The sequence below is a fragment of the Nipponia nippon genome, unplaced genomic scaffold (assembly GCF_047370975.1).
Source record: "Nipponia nippon isolate SJK-2023a ecotype South Korea unplaced genomic scaffold, ASM4737097v1 scaffold_1, whole genome shotgun sequence".
Taxonomy (NCBI): domain Eukaryota; kingdom Metazoa; phylum Chordata; class Aves; order Pelecaniformes; family Threskiornithidae; genus Nipponia; species Nipponia nippon.
Window position 1 is genome coordinate 66217804 of NW_028262290.1, and position 16741 is coordinate 66234544.

Genomic DNA, 16741 nt, shown 5'->3' on the forward strand with positions numbered 1-16741 from the left:
GGAGACAACTCTCAGAACAGCTTAAAGCATGAGCGTGGGTTGGGTAATCACTTTAGGAAAAAGTTACGAGAGCAGTATATGCAAACCGACAGCTCTGCTGTGGGAAAATGCATCATTACAAACAGCAGATAAAGGATAGATACACGCTGATAAAGGAGAGAAAGATTGATTATAGTTGTTAGGATCGAGTAGTGAGAGGAAGTTGAGAAAGCTAAGCTTAATAACAGAAAACACTTTCTAGTCATGAGGTCTATTTGGTCTTCAAAAGTGTCTTACAAGGAAGATGATGGTAGTCGTGCTAATTAGGATATTCAGAAATAAAGCTGATGAATCAGTAATAAATGTAGAAACCTGTGTCACGGTAAAAGTAGAGTAAATACTCAAAGATGTCTTGGCCTGCTTCAGCAATATAGAGAAAGTGAAAACCGTCTTTCTGTTCGGAAGATGCCATCCATATCTCTCTAACTGCCCCAATACCCTGTTTCAGGTTCCAAATTTCTCTTAAAGCAGCAAATTCCACAGGGTGGCCAGCGCTGGGGAAGAGTTGGGTTTTTTTCTGTGATTCTTGGGAAAAAAATCAGCAAAGTCATAAAAGGAGGTAACATGAAATTGCCATCAAGGTGAATTGCACTGTGACTTGTTGCTTGTCCTCTGCCTTGTGCTGCTGAAAGTCCCAAGTTTATCAGGGTACAAGCAGGAGCTTTTTTAAAGCTTTGCAGTAGCTTTGAAATTCAGATATTTACCGAATGCACTCGAGCACAGGGGAAAAAAATCATCGCCAGCAGTCCTTTCTTTCCTTGCCACTTGCTGTTTGTAAATAATTATTTGTCTTGAGCCAAATAAAGGTGCATATTGAGATTTCTATTAATTTGTACTATACAATGAATAAAAAGAATGGTGCGTGTTTCAAAGTATATGCATAGTTCTACACATTTTAGTATCTCCATTTTCTTTAGGTGGTGTCTTAACTAATACAGAAAATTCTTGCATGAAGTGACAATAATTTGCATTTTTAGTACATCTCCTCAAGGGACCTATTTGTTGCTTACTCTGAGACTTCTTTGCAATGGTGATGCAGTGCACTGAAATCTTAAAATGAAAGTCAGTCAAACTAACCTTAAATCACCTTGCTACTGAGGAAAGGAAAAAGGTTTGCATTTTTCTTCAACCTTTAGTGAGCCTGTACCGTCCCAATGGGAGTGTCTCTTAGTTCCTGGATGGAAGGCATTAACAGTCCATTTCATTCTGCTCCCAGGTATCGAGCGTGGTATTCTTCTGTTCTTCAGTCCAGCCTGCACCAGCGTCTTAGCTACAGGGTATGCTTTTTCTGTCTTCACTAATGTCTGTATTTGACAGACCTTTCCAATTTTTTTGATGTGATTTCAGCTTCCAAACAATTTGCTGAAGAAGTCTTGAAAGCACACAATGACTACAGGAAGAAACACGGAGTCCCCCCATTAAAACTCTGCAAGAAGTTAAACAGAGGAGCCCAACAGTGAGTTCAGTCCTTTCTTTTCTCTGGTGAGATTTGTGACACTTTTATCCGTTAGGTTTGACTGTGCATACTGCAAAAATATTTGCCTTTTGATGTGCTGATATTAAGTGAAGACTTACTGGGTGGAAAGTAAGGGACTCTGCTCTTTCTGTCTCCCTACCCAACCCTTTTCGTCCCTTCTTTCTCTATCACATAGCACCAGCTGGTCACATGGAGACTTCTGTCGTCACAACTGTATAAATCTTTCTTGCCCCCTTTTCCAGATGTGGGCTGCCTCTGTCTACACTGGTACGTCTCCTCTGCAGAGGGTTGTTACCTAAAACATGCTTCGCCACCACCTCTGTCAGATGATGGATTGTCATCTGCAGGAGAATATCCACTGCTGCTGAAATAGTGAGAAAAGAACTTTTTTATGGTAGGAAGTGATGACTGGTCTAAGATCAATGGAATCAGAAGGAAGTAATTTCAGATCAAGTTTTCTATCTCCCTGCTCCAAAAGCAAAATCAGTATATGTTGTTCTCTGGTCTGTCAGGAGGGACACATCTTACCTCTTCTCCAGTGCTGAAGACTGCACAGCTTCTTGTCAGTCTAACGTACAGTGGATCCATCTTCCTGCTGTCTGATTTAAGTCTTCCTTACAGAAATTTGAGTCCAATACTGCTTGTCCTCTTTGCTGTAGACACGACAACCAGATTATTTCCTTTTCCTTTACAGCAACCTTTTTCAAAGTAGATTTGAAAATCTTCAGTTTTTTCAGGCTGATCCTCACAGTACAAAGGAGATACCTGAAGGAGTAGATGCTGATTAAACTATTCAGAAAATAAATGTCTTTCCATAACGGCTAAATAGTGGCCAGTTTGACCCCTGCAGACATGAGATCTCATCTCCCGTTAGGCTTTCTACCATAACCATGCAGACTTCTCCATGCCGGCTGGCTGGGAGCCAGCGAGGCTGTAGCCTTTCCAGAACCTGATTTACTGCCCCAGCATGGTGCCACGCTGTCACACAGATGCATCAGCTCCCGCACTCCTGGACCAGAGACCTCCGCCAGATGTTGTGCTGTACAATGCACCATGTACGTGGCGTGTGGACGTGCCCTCTGGCAACAAGCAAAATCTGATTCTGTCTTTATTTTTTTTTTTTTCCTTGAGACACCATGATAACTGGAAACAGTATTTCTAAGAGATGGAATGCCAGTGACTCATCCACATACCTTTGTAATCTTCTGGGGTTTTCCTTCTGTTCTTCAAAGGGTTGCTTTGTTTCTGCTTTACATGATGCCTCACAACAAGAAAGAAATTTCATTGACTTTCCAATAACATTTGTTGGGTCTCCAAAGTGCTACAGTTGGTCTGAACAAGTCAACTTCTATGAATAGTTCAGATTATTCTGTCAAATATGCATTGCTCCACATTTATCTCTAAGTGTGCTGTTACCCTTGCTGGGTATTTTTAGGTCCTTCTGGAATTCCTCACAGTCCTCTCTGGTCTCAGCTGACTTTCCCCGCTGCGATGAATAACAATAGGAAACCTTTGGTTGCGGTCTGTAACTTAACTTGTAAGAATTAAAAGACACATGTTCAGAGACTGGTGAAACTGGTTGATAGCAAGAACCAGAAATGGTTTGATTTGAATAGAAGACGTGAAATATAAGAAATTTCTTATTTGTCAAGACAGGATTTGCATAATCTTAAATTCAAAGAAGGACTTCACCTTTTCTTTAGGTATGTCTATCATCTTTGTTGCTATATACCTGGTCTGTCTCTGGGTACTTTTCCATGCTTCTCTATCTGTGTTGAAAATGGTCTGTTTCCTACTATTTTCAGTTCCAATAATTGCGACAGGTTAGGTGAACTCACTGTTGGATCCCTGCTTTAGCATGAGATGATTCACCCTCAGCAGGTGTCTGTTTATCTCTGACTGTAATGAAGCATAGGGTGATGATCTCAGATGCAAATCTCATGCTTTCAACTGCCTGAGCTAGAGTGAATTAATCACCCTTTGTCTCAAACCCTTGGCAACTTTGTCTGTGTGCAACGTGTACTTTGTTCCAGTCTTGTCTCTTGCTTGGGATGTGGGAATCCTTGAAGAGAAAAATTACGGGACTGTAGTCATGTTGGGCATGAAAGAGAATCTACAGATCTTCTAGTTCAGGATCTAGCAGACTGACAACTGATAAGTTTTTGTGATTTCTAAATTAATGGAGGTAATTAAATGCCCTTTTTTTTTTTTTTTTTTTTTTTTTTTTGAGAGGAGTAGGACAGAAAGAAATGAGAACCTAATGACTGAAGTACTAGCTTGGGCCAAAATGTTCAGCTGGACAAATTTCCTGTCTGGCAGATGCCAGTAATTCATGGTTAGGGAAGGAGTAGCAGGAAAAAACAAATGTGATGATCCTTCCTCCATTATCTTCTCCCAGAAATTACAGATTTCTCCTGGAAATTATGTTTTTCCTAAGCAGTAGGTTGTATCCTCATTTTTTGTTGCCATTGTTTAATAGCTCCTGGAGATTTTCCCCACACACTGCAAATTTGTCTAGCTCTTTTTCAAACCCACATGTGCTGTGGTATCTGCAGTGTCCTGTGGTGATGACTTCTGCTGCACAGTGTGGAAAAAGTGCTTTGTCTTACTTGACTTTTAAATCCATGACCTGATGATTTTGTGTGTTGCCTCCTATTTCTTGTGCCGTGAGAAATAACAAATCATCTTTCCAATTTCACTGTCTCTGTACTGAAGCCTCTCCAATGTTGAATAAAGAGAGTAATTGTTTTACACATGATGTTCTTCTTAACCCTATTGTCGTAAGACAATAAAATACATCCCACGCTCTCACACATGTCGAGTTCTATAGAAACAGTGCTGCTTATCCCTGTGTTGGTATACACAGCTGTTGCCTCAGGTTCTCCGTGTGGTCCCCTTCTCCTCTGTACTGTTGCCTGGCACATTGCTCTTGTTTTGCATTTGGCTTTTTTTTTTTTTCATTTGTAAATGTAGCGTTTTTTACACTTGCTTTGACTGAGTCCCCACTTCGGTGTTTATTCCATCTCACCGAGAACATTTAAGTTACTCCCGTGAGGGGCCTAGAAATGTCAGAAGGTGACACCGGTAGCAATTGCTGCAGGTACTTCCCTTTCCCACAGCAGCTGCATCTAAGGGTGCCCGGTGGATTCCCAGGTGCTGGGCAAAACATGGTGGGGGGACATCTGCCCTTTGATTTCTTCTAGGCCCTTCTCAGCAGTGACACAGATGCTCATGAAAGACAGGGGAAGTGGCCTCTAGGCCTTCTCTTTGCCTGACTCCTAGATCTATGTAAGTTTAAAGCATCCCTGGCTTCAGGGCTTTGCAGCTGAGTAACTTGGCTTAAACCGTCATCTTCCAGCAAAATTCCTTGCTTGCATCTCCTCCTCTTCCTCCTGCTCCTCCTCCTCTCTGCTCGCTGTGGCCATGGTCCGTGACTCAACGTGTGGATTCCTTTGCTAGGTACGCAGAAGAACTGGCTACCACGAGGGTCCTCAAACATAGCTCCGAGTCTGCTAATGGAAAATGCGGAGAAAACCTAGCATGGGCATCCTATGATCAACCAGGTAAGCTTTCTTCTCTCGTCTCACAGACACTGGATAAATGGCTTGTCTCACATACTCTGGGCTCAGAGCGTCTGGTTGCAAGAGTACTGGCATTTTCTCTGCTTCAGAAATGTGTCCACCACAGCCCAGCCCAGCTCAGGCTCCATGGGGACAGGATGGTGGTTTGCAGTCACCTACGTGTACTGAGAGCAAGGAGCACGTGTAGACACAGAAAGGGTAAGGGACTGTGGTGGTGTGCTATGTCCCTGTGGAGGTAGGACTTGGCAGCTAGCCTGCTCCATATGTCCCAGCTGTGGAGCTGTCTTGAGTGCTACTTGTGGAGAGAAGGACGCCGTCAATGCCCTGTACCTCACCTTTATCCTCAGTTTGTCCCAGCCAAAGAGAGGGCTGACCACAGGCCACCTGTGGTGAGGAATGCGTAAAAATGGCCATTGCATGCTGCACAGCAGTTCCTGTTTGTGGGGGCAAAAGTGGGGGAGGCGGACACCAAAGGGACAGAGGCTAATGTGTCAGACATCTAATCTCTTCTGCTCTGTCAGCAAACAGGCTTTGAGCCCTTTTCCATGCCTTCACTTTGAAGACAAAAATACTCCATATATTTTCTGATCATAAGTGTAACACGTAACTGGCAGCCTTCGGTTTAGATGCCTGAGGAGCCGAATTTTGGCCATGCTGGCAGCCTGCAGTGAGCCTGTTGTGGTTTAATCCCAGCCAGCAACTAAGCACCACGCAGCCACTCGCTCGCTCCCCCCTGGTGGGATGGGGGAGAGAATTGGAAGGGTAAAAGTGAGAAAACTCATGGGTTGGGATAAAGACAGTTTCATAGGTAAAGGAAAAGCCACGCACACAAGCAAAGTAAAACAAGGAATTAATTCACTGCTTCCCATGGGCAGGCAGGTGTTCAGCCATCTCCAGGAAAGCAGGGCTCCACCACATGTAACAGTTACAAACGCCATCACTCCGAACGCCCCCCTATTCCTTCTTCTTCCCCCAGCTTTCTATGCTGAGCATGACATCATACGGTGTGGGATGTCCCTTTGGTCAGCTGGGGTCAGCTGTCCCAGCCGTGTCCCCTCCCAGCTTCTTGTGCACCCCCAGCCTCCTCGCTGGTGGGGTGGGGTGAGGAGCAGAAAAGGCCTTGACCTTGTGTAAGCACTGCTCAGCAGTAATGCAAACATCCCTGTGTTATCATCAACACTGTTTCCAGCACAAATCCAAACCACAGCCCCATACTAGCTACTGTGAAGACAATTAACTCTATCCCAGCCAAACCCAGCACAGAGCCCTCAGTCGGAGCGATGTTCAGCAGGCTCTTCCCTCCTGCCTTCTCCAGCGGGCAGGGCTCATGCCTTAGCCTGCCGAGACAGCAGGTGGGATGTATTAAAAGTGACCATTTGCTTTCTTTATTCCCATCTACCCCTGGAATTTCCAGCACAGTCTCGGGGAGACAGAAGCTCATTTCTGCAAGCTGGAGGCCCTGTTTGAAGGACCTGGAAATTTTAGTGAGTTTTAGACCCAGGGACACTGCTCGGTTCCTCTGCAAGGGCCAGCTCTAGTTCCTAATGGGTACTTTTAAATGTTGAAAAAGAAACCCGGGGTGGAAAAATACAATTTGATTTGCTCATATTTGGCATTCTGTCCATTGCAAGAGTCTGAGGCAAGGGTTCAGAGCAGCATGGGAAAACACAGATGTACAGCAAAGTCTGCTTCGTGGCTATGACTCACTGACTGAGCTTACTTCTTCCTTCTTGTTTGTGTTAATGGCCTGTGCTCCTTCCCCCAAGGTTAAAGTCACAGAATTCCCATTTAGAGAGCTGGAAACAAAACACGAATGCCTGTCTTTTTCTGGATCCCATTTGTTGTCTTCAATGCACTGTTTCCATACATAACTTGCCAGATTCGAGCAATTTTGTTGCTTTTTTTTTCTCCATAGGATTGAATGTCTTGCTGAGAAAATTAAGCTACGTCCTCTTTTGTTCTGTAAAACACTTCTCATTCAAAGCACCAGAATGAGAAAACTCGTTCTTCAAAGAAAGTTATTCTCTTGTCTGGGCTTAGTCTTCATGTCTGTGGAGCTGGTTCATTCTTCCTCTCTTTCTCATATAGTTCCCTTTGGATAGCTAATTTGTACCCTGCTCAATGAGGCTGAAATTTGTATTAAGGCATCCATTCAAGGGCTTAACAAAGGCAGGCAGTCTCTTCCGGTTTCTTTCCCAGATAAAGCAAAACTCAATAACCTCCAGCATACTCTGTATTCTCTCTAAAAAAGTGATGCTATTGTTTATTTTGGCTCTTACTGAGTTCTGTAATAATGCCAGAAGATGTATTTTTTGTTTCAGAGAAGACTGAAGCTTTCAACTATAAGAGCCTTCTAGTTTGACCCCTCTCCTGGTATGAGAATACCTTGAATTGTATTCAGGATTTTAGAGTTACATAGCCTAAAGCTGTCGCTGGAAATATGTTTATCCCTGTAATCCAAGAAATAGTTGTCAGCTGTTTCCTCCCTCCAGTCCTGCAGGAACTGCTCTGTGGCAGACTTCTCTTTGTCTGTGTTCAAATAAGTGAGCCGTCATCTGCCATTAATGCGCGAGACCGCAGCCTGCCTTGGCAGCTGTAGTATGTCAGGCTTCTCAAGATGCCTCGGCTCATTTCTCACGTGGCGGGAGGCGGAAGGCAGAAGGCAAGCACTGGATGGCTAAATTCTGGTTGGGACGGCTGGTGTGGTCGTGAAGAACGTGCTCTGTTGCCTGTGAAAACACTGCAGCTCAGGAACTCTAGAGAGTTCATAACTCTAGAGAGTTCATAAGAGAAATTCACTGTGTGTTATCACCCAAGTCTGTTATGGGAGGAACCTGCCTACAGGTCGGGACTCGTGGGCAGAGCGGCACAGACACCCTCTGCCCCGGCCCTGGAGGAGCATGCTCTGACTGAGACCCTGCCTTCGTGCATCCCGTGCTGTCTAACACCAGGCTTATACAGTACTGTTAAATGAAATAAAGTGAAATGAAATAAGGACTTGCATGAGGAATGCTGGAAGTAGAGGATTACTTCCTAAAACCATGAGTATGACTTCAGTCTAGGTAGATGTTTTATTTCTGAGGCAAATTTAAATCTACCTCTACCTTCTTTCCCCTCAGACTGGTGGAAGGAAGGTTGTGACAACAAAAGCTAGAAAAACGTTCGAGGAAAATTCTGAAGTTTGGGGTACCTAGTTTTTAAGTAGATTGCCATGGTGCTGCCCATCCTCGCACATAAATATGTCCTGTGTGATTTATTAGAATGTTTTTAGAAACTCACTCAGTAGGATTACTTGAAGATTTAAGGATTCTTTAGTATGAGGAGAAACAGTAAGGCTGGGCCCAGAGAAATTAAATATTAATGGGGAGCTGAATACGGTAGTAGGGCTGCCACAGTTCTGTGCCCCCAGTAGTGAGGCTGAGAGTGTATCCCCAGGCTTGCACACACAAACTCACATATACAGCACGCACATGCGTGTGTATGCAGGTGGCCACACAGATCATCACAGCCAGGTGCAGTTAGCATTCGCATAAACAGCACCAGCGGCCTCATCCTGTTCCCCTTTCTGGCTGATCATGATGAAGTCTGTTATTGCAATATATATAAATAAAATAATATATACATATAAAACATATTTTTACAGTAATGTATTCATATATATAAAACATACATTTTTATAACATAAAATAATATATCTAGTATAGATATTTCAGTAACAGAAGTCAAATTCCAGTGTGGATCCCTGCAGCAGCTGGGCTCAGACACTCAGTCTGCCCAGGGGCTGCCCCTGTATCCCAGTCTCCCCAGCTGCTGGCACCTGGACGTACAAACCCCCGAGGCTGCATTTCCACTCCAGTTGCTGGTACAGTGCCTCTCGCACACACGCAGCTCCCTGGCCGCCAGCCAGGATCCCCCTTGTCCCTGCGGTGGCCATACACTTCTGTGGCGACTCCTTCCAGACCACTTCACCTGCTCGCCAGCTAGTCCAGCTTGCGCTTTGCTGGTGCTCACACTTGCACCTGCACGACTGCTCCAGTTGCTGCCACCACAGACACCCAGGTCCCTGCAACCCTTGGTCTTGTATCAGTTGTTGGCACTCAGAACCGCCCCCCCTCCCCCCCCGCCATCCACACAGAATAGAGCTCCTCACCCGGGAGAACAGTTAGAAATGAAATTTAATGAGATGCCAGGACAACTGATGAGATGCTGACACCTGTTTACACGCAGTGGCCCCGTTTTATCTCTCTACCCTTCTGAGAGTGGTATCAGCAGAAGAACTTTACACCAGGACTGTTAGTCCTACGTATGGACTGCCCTCATATGGTCAATCCTCTGACCATACAAGGCGGCTTGAGGCACAGTCAGTGTGGCCGCGTTACTAGTTCATGGCTTAGGTAAATAAAATAAAATCACTATGCTGATTGTGGACCTAGTCTTGGGCAGAACTATATTTGGGTACTAATTCAAAGATTGTTTTGCCACGTTTTTGTGCAATGTAGATATGTCCGGAGAGCCGTGGTACTGATGAAACTCATTAGAGCAAGATTCAGCCCGTTCCGAAATGAACATCTAGTAAGTCTAACAGAGCGGGTCATCAGGCAGCCGTCGCTAGGAGAAGGGTGGAGTCAAACTATGTTTCCATAGAGAAAGTGTTGAAACTGTGAATGTGGTTTACAGCAATGCAAACAGGAAGGACATTTTAAAAAAATAGCAATCTACTAATCGGTTCTGCAAGGGGAGCAACAGAAGAGAAGCTGCAGCGCTGAGTGTAGGACAGGTCTGCATGCTTTTCGATAGAAGTAAACTTCAATCATTTCTGCTATAATTGGAAATGAGGGGTGGGAGTAAGACTTCTTTTCTTTCCTTCTGGTTGAAATGCACTTTGAACAATAACCAACCCCTGTTTTGGGGGGGTGTGTGCTTTTGGGGAAATGGGAACTGTTTTCACTGAAACATTCAAATGCAAGGGAAACGGACACTAAATATAACTGCACCACTTATTCCGTAATAATTTGAAATGAAAATAATGTGGAGAGTTTTCTGAACCAGCAGGTCTGAGCGTGCAAGTTGCTGCTAAAGCAGGTGGGCTCCGTGCTCTGCTGACCCCTCTGCTGTTCTCTCTGGGGTCAACTTCTGCAGGCCCTGGGAAGCCCGGGGTTCACTGGGCTCAAAACAGAGTTTTCCCTTAGTCACCCGTGTATCAGCTGTCACTTTCAACACTGGTTTGGCTTGTGTCCCACCACTGCATTGTTTACTGCTCCCCACGGGGCAAAGAAGCAGAAGAAAAGTATTTCAAGGGAAAGAGAGTGTGTTTAATCACTAGGTAGCTGCCCGTCTTCTCGCGCGGTAATAGCTTCCACATAGGAGCCCCCTCACGTCCTGCAGCTTATGACAGATACAATTCATCCCTTTCACTTCCAGGACACTTCTTCAACATGATTTCAAGACCGAGTCTGTCAAAAGTTGCCTAGTCCTTTGATCACCTTCTTTTTTGCTGGGAACAAGTCAGTCTTTAATTTCTCGTAGCCTATGATGCAATGACTCTTTTCATTCAGGGAGGATGACAGCAATGTCATATAATGATAACCTGATCCTGCACATGAATAAATGGAGCATAGCTATCAGCTTCTAGGCTTTCACTGCCTGGCTGCAATAAGTTGCAAGCTTTCTTCCCCGAGGGCTGGGAATTAACACATCATAGATTGTGCTACCCAACTATGCCTGTTGTGTTCCCTCTACAGGATTGAGGTATTCTTACCTGATGCCATTGCCATCTCCCTTGAATTAAACTGTTACGAAATTGTCATATGATGGTATTTTTTAATTAAAAAAAAACCAAACAACTATGAAGAGATACTGTGTTTGTCAAAACTTCCACGTGTCTTGCAACATTTCCATTATGGAGATTTTAAGTTCATGTCACGTGGAGCCTGGGTACGCTTCTTAAAGCTACAGTAGGCAGAGTGGGGATGACATTCTCTTGAACTGCTCTTTATGCTATGTCACACTGATACATTGAAGTGCTGGCAGCGGTGGGAATGCAGTCCTACATCTGTAAAAATTTAGTCACTTAAGCACTTGTACACACGACATACATGTGCTTCATAAGATCTGACATGTCTGCAGTCACATTCTGTACTTCTGTTCCACCCAGCTTGCCACAAACACACCTAAATCCTTCATAGCTTTGAAGTCTGGGGGGGACAGGATGATGTTTTGATTTGGGTTTTTTTTTTTTACTATGTGCTTTTTCTTTTTCTCTTGAATTGCATAAAGACTGCTCTTTGCATGCTTTTCAGTCTTCATTTTAGCTTTAGTGTGAGTAACAAATGAACAGATATTTTATTTGCATTACAGACTTCAGCCATAAAGCAGGTCTACAGGGTTTGTTGTTTGGTGCAGGGAGAGCAGGGAAAGCAGCAACCTACTGTTATTTCTGACACATTTACTTTGGGAAGTAAGAGAGGTTTTGCTACCTTTTTATGTAGAAAATGTAAATTGACTCTCCTAAGAGAGCACCCTTCCTAACATGCAGTGTGGCACAGATAAGTTCATAGTACTTTCAGTTCACAGACCTCTCAGGAGATGGCAGTTCATTCAATATTTTCTTTTCAGTGACAGCTCTGACAGCCAGCTTGCCAGGCTAACGACACCACCCTTTTAGCAGGCTGCACTCATAAAGCAATGGAAGTTTGAAGGAGTTAACAGCTCAGTGTCTGACTTCTAGAACAGGGCGAGTTTAAGACTTTTTGCTGCAAAATAGCAAAACATGAGTCACTGCTGTTCTGCAGCCAACAGTCCACCAGGGACCAGCATTCTTCATGACCGTAGGCTTCACAGATTATAAAATCAACTGGCCTTGCGTTATACTTCCTGGAATGCTAAGCAGAAATTTCATTATTGATGTAGCTCAGGGAAAAACCTGCCCCCTTTTCCCCCGCAACGTTTGACACAAGAATTTCCTAACAACCAGTAATGGAAAAGAAGTAACATTTGACTTCTGAGTACATAGCATCCGCAAGTTCTGGTCTGAGCTCCTGCCCTCTGTGCTGCCTGTTCCACCGGATCCATTGCAGATTATCAGAATCTCCTCCTTTCTATCAGATTCCTTAACTGTTCAACAGAAAAGACGGAGGGATTATTTCTTTGGCAAACATCAACGTGAGAGACCCACAGGCATGCAGTGCTACATCTCTGGCCATAGTCATAGTCCTTATACAGCTGTGGTCAGTGAAAGCCTGTGATGAATGCGCTGGACACAAGGACTTCCACCTTGCGGCAGCTCCTTGGCACATATATTTGAGGTGTCTGACTCTAGTACCCCAAGTTAGAATGCCTCAAAGTGGACATCCACCATGGCTCAAGAGCTAAGTAAGAACCACTAAAAATAAATGCATTCAGAAATTTGAAGTATTAAATGCTGACGAGAACATGGAAGACTAGAGGATGTCAGAAGTGTCATTTTTCTTTGGTTTGCTTGGAGCTGTAAGGGGATATCTTCATACACCTGCATCTACAGGTGGGAGGCCTCCCTGTAGAAAAGGTCCCTGTGCCCTTTGCTCAGAAAATCTGGCACGGCTCCCTTGAGTCTTTTCAAACACATTCCAAGAGGGAGGAACTGCGGAAAGCTGCATGTAGAAGCCTAATGACAGGAGCACTGATCCAAGGTGGGGGAGATGTGTCTTCACTACCTTCTAGGCTGAAAGTTACAGAAGGTTGTGGGCAGAAAAAAATGTAAACTCAATGTGTTAAATTTCCAGATGGTTTCTTTGCGGACCCAAGGGATTTCTGTCCCAACTCAATCCAAATGCTGTGCCACACAGACCTCTCTTGTCCAAAGTTTCTTCTGACTTCTGCGTTTTAAAGTTTTAACTGCAGGCAAGAATTGGTGGGCGGTCCCATTTCCTGATCTGTCGGTGATAGTATAGCGCTCTTCATCAGCTCTGTCCTACCAGACGAGCACCTTGCTGCAGAGATCTTCCCAGAAGGGGATGAACTCTACCTGGTGCTACAGCTGGTTCGTGGGTTGCCTGCCCGGGCTTTGAGCCAGGCTGTGCCGACCACACGGTCCCTGGGGCTCCAGCGGAGGAACTGACGGACTCTGTCTGTGTCGAGCAGAACGCGAGTCATTGATGGCACTGATGGCGTGAGATGCTTAACAAAAAGCATCGGACTAATTAGTAATTGAGTAGCAACAGCTATTGCAAAACAATAAATATTTGGTAAGTTACATGTGACCTACATTTCAAAAACTCTTTTCAGTAAAAAGACTGTTTCTCCATGTTTCTAGAAGTTCTGGCCAGCTATGAAGAGAAGATCTTGCTGGCCAGGCTGTAAGTGAGCTACACTTCTGTGTTTATGCCGTGATTTCTTTTGTCTTTCAGGAAAGGATGTGGCTGACAGATGGTACAGTGAAATAAAAAATTACAGCTTTCAAAACCCCGGGTTTTCTTCTGGGACAGGTAAGTTCAGACTGGGGACTGTTTCTTCCACAACACAGCTTTTATTTTAAGAAATTGGCTAGCCAACTTGTTTTGGTATTTTTCAAAAAACTACCTTTATTTCTTAGAAAAAAAATTAGAGGGAAAAAATACTAGAATTTCCTCAAAGTTTTATGTTAGAAACTCACAAAAGGGTAAAAGGAAACTGGGAAATGAGGAAGTAAGCACAATTAGTGGGTTCTTTTAATATTGTATTTTTCCTCAGACTCCAAAGTTTTTAAAAGGCAACACGTTTTTAACGGAAATTAATTTGTAGAAAATACTAAATTGGAATCATATAGGTGTCTTACTAAATGTACTGTGCTGTTGTTTACATTGACATGTGTCTTCTACCAAGTAATATCACCCCAGCCACAGAGATAACTTCAGATAGAATTTGGAGATCAGCCACAGGCCATTGGCTGCATATTGACAATATCTGGTGTTGAATGAACATAAGAACATTGCTCCTTGAATAATGCTCAAGCAAGAGATAACCCAAGTTTGTTTCAGATGGAGAAAATCATGTTCTTCTTCCATGGGGTCTGTCTATGCATCGAGGGTCCAACTGATGGAGCAGCACAATGCAGGGGCGACTATTACAACTAGGCAGAAGAAGCCACAAAACCAATGTTATTTTGAATAGCTGCACATGCAGACACATGGGGGAGTATGAGATGGTCAAAGCAAATGAATAATTGTCGCTGTCAGAACTGCTGTTCACACTGCAGGGAGTGAAGACCATGATTTCTTTGTCGAGTTTTATATCAGATATTCATCAAACTACTTCTTTCGCGATTCTCTTACTAGGTATTCTTATTTGGATATAGGACATGGAAATGGGAATAGTAGTGTAGAACCAGATCAGGCTTTTTCAAGACAAAACGCTAGATGTAGTTTTCTTTTCATGTCCTTAGCTTGTTCTCCTGTTAAAGAAAGAAGCAGTTTTGTACTGTTCTTTCTCCCCCTGTCCGCCCGTGTTAAAGGGGATGTTACAGGTATAGCACCTAAAACGAATACATATGTTTCTCTCTTTTCCTTCAGGTCACTTCACAGCAATGGTTTGGAAGAACACAAAAAAGATGGGTGTCGGAAAAGCATCTGCTAGTGATGGCTCAACATTTGTGGTGGCTAGATATGATCCAGCTGGAAATGTAGTAAATCCAGGCTATTATGAAGAAAATGTCCTTCCTCCAAGAAAATAACTTTTTTTTTTTTTTAAAGGCAGTCTTATTGCTTAATGACAAGTGAACCTGGATTTGGACTTAACAGTGTTTGAAATGAAGTACGATGCAATGAAATTTCCTGTTTGATACTGCAGTTCACTTCTTGTTACAGAGGAAGCAATTACGTGTTGCTTGAGTCGATCTGCACATTAGGTCCCTGTTGTTTCTGAGGAGGCTTCAGTTTATTTGAGGATGAAGTATTTGCAGCATTTCTGAAGGGTAAAATTTATAAGTTGTTTTTCTTTTTTAATAGTTTGCATGAACTCTGTGTCAGCATGTGAGTAAGCACATGTTGGATGTCTCTTTTTAAACAAGTAAATTTATAGCTTTCTGTAAACTGAAGTTACCAGCTTGTAATTATATCACATACTCCCAGTTTTCCAGTATGTTTTAATAACTGTAACTTCTTTGCTCTATCTATACCTCCTGCTACTGCGGGGCCTGCTCTCTGCAGATGGAACATATGCAAAACTTCCCGTATGAAAGGTAGATGTGTAAAATGTAGTGGCATTCAGACCTATATCTTTTTATTAAGAGGCTCTCACGGAACACTAAAATGTTGCTAGCGAAATTGTATCTGTCAAGCAAGCTATAAGTAATGCAGGACCTGAAAGCTACTAAAAATTTTTAAATCTTAGCGTTACCTTTTAGGTGCTAATATTTAAAACCTATTTGAGACGAGTGTATTTCAAGTTGAACCCCCATTTTACAGTTTACAGTATGTACATTGTCTTATAATCAAATCGTTTACTTCTGTTACGGGAAAGCAAGATACTGCCTTTTCTCTTAGATACTTACGCACAAAGAAAGTTTCTTTCATGGAGCACGTTGGATGTTATTTCTCAGTAACTTATTTCCTAGGGAATATCTTCTGCAGGTGTCATGCTACACAGACAATAACATTCCCAAATCATCTCTTGTCTCCTTTAATAATGTCACAGTAAGAGGTATTCCCATGGTCATCATTAAGAGATGTTTACTCTTTGTTCATATCATTCAACAACAGTAAAAATATTTCATGTACTGGATTGATGCCTTGAAAAAATTCAGATTGAATTTCCTTAAAAGCGAGCAAGCAAAAGTTTTGAGGACACTTTTTTCTCTTGTGAAATGTGGATTGGTCCATTTTGGCCAGGTTCATGTACTGTGCTTCAATTTGGGGTTTTCTTTTCTTTGTAAATGTTTCTTTTGACTTCTGCTGAGATTCTGTGTGCCAGAATTTGGTTCATGAAGAGTGCCATTACAGAAATACCTATTTTTGTTTACACAGTTGTAATAAACTGCACTGTTACGGCTTGATTATATGTCACTGTGATGCTGTACGTTACAATCTTTTTGCTGTAACCAAGAATTTAACACATATAATGAACATCTGAAAATTAAATATTTTTGAATATGAATTACTCAAGCCTTTGCTGTTACGCGAGTCTTTGTTGCATAATCTTCAAATTTTATTTCCAGGACATTAACATAGGACATTATTACTTTTGCAACATGGAGCAAAAAAAGCAGCCAGTATGCTAGTCCAGGAAAGAATAAAGAGACCTTCTAAGAAGTGATAAATCATACCCTTTATACAAAGGTTGAGCTAACACTTGAATCCAAAGCTGACGAGGCGTACCTCTCCCTCTGCTGAACTCCTGCTTTGTATCACATTTCATTTCTGCTGCTCCCTCTCTCGGTTGATGTGTTCTCTGTAAAGAATATCCACTCCGCTCCCACTCAGACGTCTGTTTCAGTAACTGCAGTCTTGGGGCCTTCCCCTCTTCAACCCTCAGCTGACAAATGTTGCACCTCCGAATAGGCTAATCTTTTACGTGCGGCGCATTATCATCCCTGAGAACAGGACTTTATAAAAAAAATAGGCTTGCTGCAACTGACATAAAGGTAGAAGCTGATGTTAAATAAATTAATGGCGTTAAAATACTCTGGTTTGTC

At 43.1% G+C, this 16741-nt stretch overlaps 1 protein-coding gene across 2 annotated transcripts in view; it reads left to right on the plus strand.

Annotated features, from left to right (window-relative positions):
* Nucleotides 1–16211, plus strand: part of GLIPR2 (GLI pathogenesis related 2) — a 27657-nt gene extending 11446 nt beyond the window's left edge. For both annotated transcript variants that reach the window (XM_087758189.1, XM_087758196.1), the window contains 4 exons: nt 1387–1495; nt 4976–5079; nt 13482–13559; nt 14622–16211. In XM_087758189.1, the coding sequence (XP_087614315.1) occupies nt 1387–1495; nt 4976–5079; nt 13482–13559; nt 14622–14782 (452 nt within the window). In that variant the 3' untranslated portion in view covers nt 14783–16211. The remainder of the gene's footprint in view (nt 1–1386; nt 1496–4975; nt 5080–13481; nt 13560–14621) is intronic.
* Nucleotides 16212–16741: the final 530 nt, after the last annotated feature.